Source organism: Urtica dioica, chromosome 5 (genome assembly GCF_054948205.1).
Source record: "Urtica dioica subsp. dioica isolate 48M chromosome 5, U.dioica_male_clone48M_v1_H2, whole genome shotgun sequence".
NCBI lineage: Eukaryota > Viridiplantae > Streptophyta > Magnoliopsida > Rosales > Urticaceae > Urtica > Urtica dioica.
In genome coordinates this window covers 3,613,398-3,624,913 of record NC_142760.1, presented here as the reverse complement: position 1 = coordinate 3,624,913, position 11,516 = coordinate 3,613,398, and the positions used below count along the sequence as shown (strand labels likewise).

General features: G+C 38.8%; 2 protein-coding genes across 2 annotated transcripts; one reads left to right on the top strand and one right to left on the bottom strand.

Annotated features, from left to right (window-relative positions):
* The first annotated feature begins 924 nt into the window (after window positions 1-924).
* LOC149394884 (O-fucosyltransferase family protein) lies at window positions 925-4,187 on the top strand. Its single transcript, XM_089614762.1, has 6 exons — window positions 925-1,742; window positions 1,826-1,994; window positions 2,094-2,183; window positions 2,469-2,752; window positions 3,073-3,331; window positions 3,441-4,187. Exons 1-6 carry the CDS (start codon window positions 1,120-1,122, stop codon window positions 3,675-3,677), a joined length of 1,662 nt encoding a protein of 553 aa, XP_089470888.1. The 5' UTR covers window positions 925-1,119; the 3' UTR covers window positions 3,678-4,187.
* Window positions 4,188-7,692: 3,505 nt separating this feature from the next.
* Window positions 7,693-10,711, bottom strand: UPM1 (urophorphyrin methylase 1). The gene is made up of 5 exons (XM_089614763.1): window positions 9,998-10,711; window positions 9,842-9,919; window positions 9,648-9,717; window positions 8,707-8,984; window positions 7,693-8,241 (listed from the first exon to the last, which is right to left on the bottom strand). Exons 1-5 carry the CDS (start codon window positions 10,538-10,540, stop codon window positions 8,092-8,094), a joined length of 1,119 nt encoding a protein of 372 aa, XP_089470889.1. The 5' UTR covers window positions 10,541-10,711; the 3' UTR covers window positions 7,693-8,091.
* Between the last annotated feature and the right edge of the window lie 805 nt (window positions 10,712-11,516).

The following is an 11,516-nucleotide window of genomic DNA, read 5'->3' as shown; positions in this document are numbered from 1 at the left end:
TCTTCATCGATTAATCATATATTTATATATATATATTATAAATATAAAAAAATTAGGTAATTAATTAATTAAAACGTTTGGAATTGCTATATAGTCAACATTTCGTAAATCTTAAGTAAATAACTATAAAGATGACATGATATAATATTTGAAAGTGATTATTTATCTAAGATTTAGGTCTGTAAATATATGAAAGTGCGTATTTACTTAAAATTTACAAAAACGTTAATTATTTAGCAATGTCAAACTATAATTGTTGATATATACTTAATGGACTTTATAAATATTATAGGAAAGACGAGAGTAAGACATCCCAACCTACTTTTCTGTGTTTTTCAAAAGGAACCCTTTTTCATTTATTTTCACAAGGGTAATCTGCTGAGAGAGTTTATTAGTTTGAATGCAAGACTATATTAATGCCGAGTAAAGACTATTAATATATTAAATTATTTAAAAAAAACAATTAATAGATTTAAAATTTAAAACCTTATGTCACACCCTATGAAGATCTTGTTTGGGCGGCACTGTATTTAAAATTTAATACCCTATGTCATAACCTTATGTAAATAAAGCTAATATATATTTCTCAAGATATTCACATATACAAAGAGAAAGAGGTACATTTTTTATTTTGAAGAAATATACAGAGAGGTATTTTTACTTGCTTGCTTGTATTATCAAACTATTAAATTCTTAGAACTGAAACGATGTTCACTAAAATAATAATAATAAAAAAAAAACCCTGAATCCGTGACACTGCTTGTTTGAGAAGAAAGATAAACTATAATAATAATAAAAAAAATTCAACAGTAACACATTAAATTATAGTCAAGTAAGTTAGCTTGTCCATTACACGACTTACTAACTACTACACAACTTAAAATATTAATATAGCAATAGCATAAATAAATTATATATCTATATATGTATATATATAATAGCAGAAGGAAACGCGTACAGCAATTATCAGACTTGGCGTTCCCGCCGCCAGTTTTCACATTCATTCTTCCCTCTCTCTCTATACATTCACTTTCTCTCTCTAGAAAAAAAAAAACAGTCTGAAAAGGAAAAGGAATTGTTATTCTTCTTTTGTTTCATTCTTTCATTCTTTACATTTCAATGGCAAAGTCGAAGAACAACGCGAAGAAAGTCTCGTACATCTCTGTGCCGTCTCAGATAATCAACTCTGTCTCCTCTTCCTCTCTCCAGAATCTCCTACTCTCGCCGAAGAAGACCTCGCGAAAAAACCGCCTCTTGTCCCTCACGAAGTCGCCGAGGTTCTGGTTCGCCGCCGTGTTCTTCTTCTGCCTCGTCGGAATGCTCAAGCTCGCCGGCTTCAACATCGACGCTCCGTATTCCTCGCCGTGCTTCTCCGCCGCGGCGACTCAGCAGCAGCAAGGCTTGATCTCCGCCGGATTCTCGAAGCCCGACGCGCTGGCCGCGGTTTCAGACTCCGAGCCGAGCCTCAGTCTGAGCCGAGCCGAGCCGGAATCGGAATCGGAGCCGTTCTGGAAGCAGCCGGACGGTCTAGGTTACAGGCCGTGCCTGATCTTCAGCAAAGAGTACGGAAGAGCCACGGAAGGTATGGTCAACGATCGGTCAAAGTACCTGATGGTCGTCGTCTCCGGCGGAATGAATCAGCAGAGGAACCAGATTGTGGACGCCGTCGTGATCGCCAGAATTCTCGGCGCTGCTCTGGTCGTCCCAGTCTTGCAAGTCAACGTCATTTGGGGAGACGAAAGGTACGTTTCTCTCTTTCTTTTTTTCCCTTTCTTGAACTTTGATTTTTTTTTTCTCTTTATTACTAATTTAGGATCAATTGCAGTGAGTTCTCTGATATATTTGATTTGGAGCACTTCAAGAGCGTACTTGCCAGCGATGTCAGAGTAGTCTCTTCTCTTCCTTCGACGCACATCATGACTAGGCCGGTCGAGGAGAAGAGAACTCCGCTCCACGCCACCCCGAACTGGATTCGCTCCCGATATCTGAAACGCGTAAGTAAAAAAGAAAAAAGAAAAAAAGATTGCTCTGTTCTTTTGGCCTATCGCCTAGTTCTGAATTCGCTTTTATTTCGTATGTGTTTGTTTGTGTAGATCAACAGGGAAGGCGTTTTGCTTCTGCGTGGTCTCGATTCGAGGCTCTCCAAGGACCTTCCACACGATCTTCAAAAGCTCCGCTGCAAGGTATGCATATAGATGATGTGCATTATAAATGATGTTGTAGAGGTTAACAGTTAATCCATGGAATGGAAAGAGTAAAAAATAGACAATAAACTAGATACCCGAACTCAATAGAAGAGGAGAGTGTCTTTCCAAAGCACGAACAAATCCAAAACGAGCAATAGCCTCTGCATCTTTGAATGATAGCAATATATCTCTGTAGATTTCGCCACAAGAATCAATCTTTTTATTATTATTATTTTTTTCTTAATTCGAATAGAATCTGATTGTACTACTATTTATTTTCAGGTGGCGTTTCACGCTCTGAGATTCGCGCCGCCGATATTGCAGCTGGGGGAGAGGCTGGCTGAGAGGATGCACAGCAAAGGCCCGTACGTGGCTCTGCACCTCAGAATGGAAAAGGACGTTTGGGTGAGGACCGGTTGTCTTCCCGGGCTGAGCCCAGAGTTCGACGAGATCGTCAACACCGAGCGGAAACGGAGACCCGAGCTTCTCACCGCTCGCTCCAACATGACTTACCACGACAGAAAGCTCTCGGGCCTCTGCCCTTTGAACGCCTTAGAAGTCACCCGGTAAGGAAATCTACATATGCATCTAACTTTTAAATTTAGTATAATAAAATTCCACTGTTTCAATTTTTTCTCTTTTTGTTTGTTTGTTTGTTTGTTTTTTATTTGAAATGGAATTTTTAACTAACTACCATGAATAGGATCAAAACATGTTCGACGATGGCCTACAATTCGAGATGTGGATCATACTTATTAAAAAAAAGGATTCTCTTAATTCTCTAATGAACTCGATGACCCACCTAATACTTATTTACCATCCCGGTGGTTGAACAAAATGTTTCTGTGTAACGTTGTGTTAATTTTTTTTTTCTTCCTTTTTTCAGGCTGCTTAAAGCTCTTGGAGCTCCGAGGGACACTAGAATATACTGGGCCGGAGGACAACCGCTCGGCGGAGAAGAAGCCCTTGTTCCGTTGACCCGCGAGTTTCCAAACTTCTACAACAAGGAAGATCTCGCTTTGCCCGGGGAACTCGAGCCTTTCGCGGGCCGAGCTTCGTTCATGGCCGCCATTGACTATATCGTCTCCGAGAAGAGCGATGTCTTCATGCCATCACACGGCGGGAATATGGGACATGCGATTCAGGTATTGTCATTATTATCACAATCTTTTCTCTATGTACTCTTGATATGATTGTAAGATCAATGGAAAAGAAAAGGTTCCAACGTGTGTGCGTTCGTTGAATCTTTTGCAGGGTCATCGAGCTTATGCGGGGCACAAGAAGTACATAACCCCGAACAAGAGGCAAATGCTTCCTCATTTCCTCAATTCTTCTCTCCCCGAATCCGAGTTCAACAAGATCATCTCGTATCTGCACCGAGACTCCTTGGGTCAGCCCGATCTCAGGACGACTAAAGCCGGGAGAGACGTTACAAAGTACCCTGTAGTCGAGTGCATGTGCAACGACTCTCGCCCTGATTCGACATTATGAGAGATTCATTGACGACGACAACAAAAAAATAAAAACAGCTAAACGGCGTAACACGATTGGATCGGAGCTCTTTGAAAAGTAAGTCTCGAAAGGGCAATGATGGTTCTCTGAGCGCGCTTGATTTTCGAGGGCGGTTTTTGGATTATTGACCGCCCTGTTTTGCTCGAGCCCTTTTTCTCACGGATAAGATAACCGTCCCGGCATACAAAAGATTGGATTCCCGACAAAGGGGGCACTAGAAAAAACGTATACTATACTTTTTTTTGTTTTTTTTTTTCATTCTTTGATTCTTTTAAGAGCGAGTATTGTTATAGGAAGGGAAGCTTCCTTTCCTTTTACATTTTCCATTCTTTGTTCTTTTACAGCTATGCATAGTCATATAGATTTATAGATAAGATAACATATATTTATATATATACATGTACATTTTGTTTTGTTGTATGTAAAAATCTATCATAGAAAATGTATTATTATTATTATTATTATTATTGTCCTTATTTTATCGTTCAATTTGGCCAATCAAGTTCGACCATTTTTTTTTTTTTTTTTTTAATGTTAAGTGCGTTCTGGTGTAAACTTGCTCTATTTCTTAATCTATATTGCTTGGAAATCACGAATTATTTTCTAACTAAAACAGGCTTAGTAGAACGTATTATGAGATAGAATTGTGGTAGCCGATGTTTTTGGGTTTAAACATTTATAAACCCATTTTTTTAAATAAAAAAATTAGCATCCACGTGTTCTCTAACGGAATTGTTACTAATAGTGATCCTAAAATGTTACGTTCGGTATTTTTCAATCGAAAGAAATAAGAAGTGATATTTAAGTTTATCAAATCTAAAACATTAGATAATTATAGCGCTATTAACCTTATTTAATATCGTAAAATTCATATGCAATTAGTGAATTTTGGCGAAACTCAATTATATTTTCCCTTCTACATATTTGTTCACGTGAAAAATCATCTCAAAGCAGCCTCGACTAATTCGTGATGAAAATAATCGATTTGTATTTATAGAGAGGCTTCAGAATTCCATAACGAGATTAGATCCGATCCGAAATAATGATAAAAAAAACAATAATAGAAATGACGCAAATTAAATGGACAAAATATGGCTCTGACCTTTTTATTGAATTAAATAGCGATGAACAATAAATGTAATAATTGGAAGTTGTAAATAGCCAGCTCGAGAACACAATAATCGTAAGAGTTATTGAATTTTTTAAAATTAAAAGTTGAACTGTCCATTTTACCCTTAATGAAGAGAAATATATTAAACTAGACTTAATACTTAGACAAATATCACAGGTATAAAAAGGTAAAATAGGCCTTTCAATTTTTAATTTTTTTAAAAATCAACAAAATCTTATAAAAAGAAGAATTTTGATTGGTAAACACATTTTATAAGATATTTATATAGGTATTAAAGGATACTTATGATATTTTGATTAAACATAAGGGGCAGATGATACTTTTTTTCCTTAAATGAATATAGGGAAAAAAACAAAAATAGGGAAAACAAAAGAAATAATAAAGAAATGGAATACAATGGTATAATATTTTTCCTTTGAATACCATCTTACAGTGACAACTAGCTTGGTCTAGTGGTAATCTCATGCAAACCTCGACCAAGAGGTCTTGGGTTCAAGTCCTCATGGGATGCAGAAATGCATGTCCTCTATGATTTATTCTCAATTATGTAATCTTGACCAATAGTGTCACTTGCACTTTGCACAGCTAATATCATATAATCTCGGCCAATAGTACCACTTCTAAAAAAAAAAAAAAAAAAAATAAAAAACACCATCGTACAATGGAGACGATGGTAAACGAAAATACGATAATGCTATCATGAACTTGAAGACGAAGCTCTTGTCCACCAATGCCATCCTCAAGAAGTGCAAATCCGAGACCCTTCCGTGATGCAATGGCTCGATCAGCTCAAGGAAGCCATCTACGATTCCGAAGACCTCGTGGCTCACGTACACGTTCTCTTCTCTCCTTTCAACAAGGCAGCAATGAAGAGCAGGCTCTTCGAGATTCTGGATATATTGGGTTTCATCATGGAACAAAAGGGGTTTCTTGGTCTGAGAGAAGGCGTTTCACCTTCACATTCATCGAGGTTGGTGTGGAAAGAGCTTAACAGAGAGGCTGTTGTGGAGATGGTGTTGTCGATGTCGGAGGAGCCCGGGGTATCGGTGATGTCGATCGTGGGCATGGGAGGGATCGGAAAGACCACTGTGGCTAAGCTCATCTACGACGATCCCAGAGCTGAAGAGTGGTTCGGCACGAGGGTTGTTGTGGAGATGGTGTTGTCGATGTCGGAGGAGCCCGGGGTATCGGTGCTGTCGATCATGGGCATGAGAGGGATCGGAAAGACCACTGTGGCTAAGCTCATCTACGACGATCCCATAGCTGAAGAGTGGTTCGGCACGAGGGCTTGGGTCGGTGTCTCGGATAAGCTCGAAGAAGTTTATGATCGTTCTCCACGACATTTGGAACGAAAATTATGTGCGTTGGGATGTTCTGACGAGTCCTTTTGGTCCGTGGCGTGCGGAAGTAAGGTTGTGGTAATGACACGGAGCGAAATCGTGGCCTCTAAGGTCTCGACCGGTCCCACTACTATCACCTGGGAATGATATCTGACGAGGCCTGTTGGGCATTGATTGTGAGGCACGCGTTCAACGAAATTTTAACATGTAAATTGTTTTATGGAATTTTTATCAAATCGTAATTAAAAGAAAATCAATACACTCAGCACGTCTCCATGTCGGGGCCCTTCCTTGCCGCGAACCAAGACCTGCTTAGCATAGTTCTCGAAACAAACTGCTCCATCAAGCCTCTCTATTATTCTTGGCTCCAATAAATACATCATTCCTCACAAGTTCATAGTAAGCTCTCTCAATTTACATAAATTTTGTCCATCTCTTATCTAACTTTCTTGGACTAACTTAAACGTAAAAGAGTGTGTCATAAAGTCCGGTTGCAAATCCAAACGCGTGGGTTCTACATCTTGAACAAGTTTTAGCATTAAAAGTAACTGTTATAGGATAATTTTTCTTGCACCAAAAATGACATGCGCAACCCAAAACAAAGGAAAAATAACTTACCAAGCCCAACCCAAGGAAGGTTCAAAGAATCTAGTGACATGGCAAAGATAAAATGTCCAACGACGTGACGATGATGAAATGCCCTACAACGCGGTAAGGATAAAATGTCATGCGACACGACAAGGATAAAATGTCTCGTCAGGTATCCTGTGACCGACAAGAATAAAATGTCCCGCGATCCGACAATGATAAAATGGCATGCGATGCAACAAGGATAAAATGGCATACTATCACAAGGATAAAAAGTCATATGATGCGACAATGGTAAAAGATCCAGCGAAGCGACAAGGATAAAAATGTCCCGCGATCCGACAAAGATAAAAAGTCCAGGGACGTGTGAGAAGGATAAAAAGTCATGCGACCTAGCAAAAATAAGAAGACCCGCGACAAGGATAAGAAGTCTCGCAACGAGGCAAGGACAAAAGGTCCCGCGACGCGGCAATGATAAAAAGTCAGGTGACATGACCTCCAATGAGGGTCCTAATGAGAGACGACTGACGAAACTACCCCGATACCTAACATAAATACCTCTTATCTCATCATTTAGAGGTAAGTTTCTCTCAAGTTAACAAAACTCTGCTTCTCTCTCACCCAACACCTTCTCGTCGGAACGCGCGCCGGAAAAAACCCTTGGCACCCCTCTAGCTCACTCTTCTCTCTTTTTTCAAGTTACGCGTAACAAGAAGCCTCTTTTCGGTGAAGCAAAAGCGGCGAACTTGAGAGTTTCTTTACCATTTAACCACCACGCAGTCATAAGATCAGCACTAGATTGAACCGCAGCCGATTCTAAGTGTTAATCCATCTTTCGACATTAACAGTAACTATTTTGTTTGTCCTCGAGACTTAAAATTTATATATTGTTAAAATTTATATATTAACACAATGACAAGCAATAGAAGGCAAGTTCCAGTCAAATAAATAAAATTAAATTTAAAAATAAATAAACAATAGAAGGCAAGTTAATTACAACAGAAAAACAATTAGGGTCTTAAATTTAATAATAATAAAAAATAAAAATTCAAAGAAGAACGAAGAAATAACCGACTTATGAAAAACCTCGGGCCAAAAGTGGTTCACAATAGCTCTGATAAAGCAGATAGCCTGACAAAAATGCGAGGATAAAAGAGCTCATTCTCTAATTTCTTGATGCCATCAAAAATTTCCGGCTTCTTAGAAACCTGCTTTAGTTGCTCTCTCTCTCTCTCTCTATTAATTCACCACGAAGATCTTGACGTTTGAGCTTTTGCCGAAATGATCAACATCAAATAGTAAGATTTCCAATTAAACTAACATATATTTTTTTTTATTTAATTTCCGCCAAGCAGGAATCTTCCTTTGCAAGATACGGCCACATTGGCGAAAGCGAAACCACTTTTCCGATGATAATGAGCGTAGGAGACACCAACTCTACCGACGCAATCTTATCGGCAAGGTTGCTCAATTCAGCAAAAACCTAAAAATAACAACAAAAATATTCATTCACAATTTAGCAAAGCCATCCTAAATATTGATGTACATAATTTTGATTGCGCATTTTCTCGGGTGTACCTAATTATTCATGTTTCTCTAGTAAGTTTATCGAAAAAGCATAGAAAATTAGTCAAAATCGCAATCCTGGCTTTCATCTCCTTGTTTCTCTCCGAAATTGGATTTTTTTTTAGTTTCCGGCTCGAATCCTTTTTTATTATTATTATTTATAACCGTGGTGTCCGTGAAAGACTGGACTAAATTCCACGAGGCTCTGGCATTCAAGGGGGAATCGAACCCCTTGTTGGACATAACTTAATTGCTTCTTTTTTAACCACGTGACTTTCCGAACCACTTAATTAACCCACATTTTCGATTTCGAATTCATAAATAAATTTATGGTTTATCGTTGATTATGTAGCCTTGAAAGTAAAGGCGACAAAACACTTACGTGGCGTTGTTGAAGCGTGGTCCCTCGTTCGACAGCGACCGCGGGAGTATCTCGGGGAAGGCCGTGGTGCATGAGCTTGAGAGCGAGGGAAGGGAGCGTCGACAAGCCCATGTAAACCACCAAAGTCGTGTCGGGATCGGCCGCGTTTTCAGCCACAAACAGAGGGTCGGTCCCTCCGTTCCTCGAGTGTCCCGTCAGGAATCGCACGCTGGTCGCGACTCCGCGGTGGGTCAAAGGAATCCCGAGCTCCGCTGCTATTCCCGAAGCAGCCGTGATTCCTACAATGAATTCATATGAAAATTTTAATGTTGATTAAATATTAGTTGGGTTAAAAGTCTATCCAATTCTCTGCTGGGTTCTTGAATCTTTTCAAGTCCATTTCAGTTCAAAGAGAAATCACACAATTTTCGTGCGAAATTTACCGAGTTTTTGAAAGGGGCATCTTAATAAAAGTCCCCAAAAGTATGATTAATTACATTCAGTTCCCATATAAATCTATAATCTTCCTGCGAATTTTTATCGAATTTGTCCGTTTGATTTGAAAGTGATTTAATAATCAACATTTTTGGATTGGACATCTACATAAAAGCCCCAAAAAGAATAGTATTCAGTTCACAAATAAATCACACAGTTTTCGTGCGAAATTTACCGCTTTTTTTTTTCTCATTATATTTGAAAATGATTTAGTAATCAACATTTTTTAATTGGAAATATAAATAAAATTCATCAAAAGTAAGATTAATAACATTCAGTTCACATATAAATCACACAATCTTCGTGCGAAATTTTATCGAATTTTTCCGTTTGATTTGAAAGTGATTTCATAATCAACATATTTTAATTGGAAATCTGAACAAAAATCCCCAAATGTATGATCAAGAACACTTCTTAGTAGCCCAGCATTACTAATATGATTCAAGAAAAAGAAGTTGTATATAAACCTGGAATAACTTTTACTTGAATCCCTCGTTGCTGCAGAAAATCCATTTCCTCTCCACCTCTCCCAAACACCTGAAAGCAATTCCCAAAAAAATAAAAAATAAATAAATAATTATAAGTACAAATCAAAATGTGTAGCACTAAAAAAAAATAATCCCAAAAATCAACTTTTGTCATTCATTCAAATCACACTTACAAGTGGATCGCCTCCTTTCAATCTCACAACCGTAGCTCCAGCCTCAGCAAAACTCAAAAGCAATTCATGAATCTCCTCCTAATAAAAAAAAAAATTAAATGAAATCAAATTCAACATTAATTTCTTATTATATAACATTGAATTGTAATTTTATACCTGAGTTCTGCTATGATAACCGGCGGTTTTTCCGACGTAGAGAAGCTTGGTGTGATCTCCAACCAGTTCCAAAACATCGTTCGAAACGAGACGATCGTAGAGCAACAAATCCGCGCTCCGAACGATTCTCACCGCCTTCAGCGTCAGAAGCTCTGGATCTCCCGGTCCGGTTCCGACGAGAAACACGCTTCCCGGACCACCGCGCTCCTCTCTCTCCGTCGCCGTCCTCTTCTCTCTCAGAACCTCCAGAAGCTTCTTCAGCTCCGGAAGCTGCAAAGCGATGTCGTTTTCCCTCCGAGACGACTCGGAGACGGGATCGGGATCGGAATCGGCGGTCGAGAGGGAGCTAGGGCTCTTGTACAGCCATTGGTCCCTCCGGTACCTCTCGACGGAGTGCTTCTCGGTGAACGGAGAGTGAGAGGAGGCGATTCGCCGCTGCGCTGGAGGTCTGTAGTGGAATTTCGATGGCGGAGGGATTTGATATGAGGAAGAAGAAGAGGAAGAGGAAGAGCAGAGAGATTGGAGTCTGTTGAGGAGAGCCATGAGAAGAGAATGTGGTTCATACTTTGGTGAATTTTGAGTAATATGGAGCTGAGAGAGCCATGAAAATGGACTCTTCGAGAGGATGAGGAGGTAGAGAGAGAGAGTGGTGACGGCGCTGGGATGCTCTTTGGCCTTACAACAAGGCCAAGTTCATTTTCGAAGGGAAAAAAAAAACATACAAAAAAAACAAAGGACAAGTTCATTCCAACCTCTCTTGCTTTTTTTTTTTTTTTTTTTTTTTTTTAGTTTCAAAGCCGTGCCGTCTTCCTTGTAAGTCACGTGCCATTTAAAAAAGAAAAAGAAAAATTAATTACGAAATATTTATATTTAAAAATAGGAAATATAATACCAACAAGGTTATTAAACGGAGAGGAAGAGAAATGTATTTGGACACGAAGATGGGAAATGTGTAAAATCTCATTAACTGATTATCAAGGATTTATAGATCTCTTATATTGCTTTTATACATTGACGACCTCACTAGGCATAAGTTAGTTTAGACTTCTAACAACTCTAAACAGATCTAACAAATCCTAAACACTCTGCCACGTCAGGATCTCTATTACCCCTTGCAAGCGAATCGACGGTGCAGATGGTAAGCTTGGAACGCAAACAAGAGAAACGAGGGGCAGAGAGGGACTTGGTGAGTACATCAGCGACCTGATTAATAGTGAGAACATGTTGTACACGAAATTTTCCAGCTAAGACCTTTTATCTGACGAAGTAGATGTCGAGCAACAAATATTTCATTATCTATATTGTTGTTTTATTATTGTGTGAGAATATTTTCAATAGAAACTCTTAAACCCTCATTTTTAGAAGTTTGAGTGCTTCTATGAGACTTTCAAAACTTCATTTTGAAGATTTGTCCTGTGCATCCTCAAATTTGAGTTTAGGTTTAGGGTGGACCTTCTAAACTTCATTATAAGAAATTTTATAACTGATTTTTTACTAAGATTTGTGAAATTGAAATAAT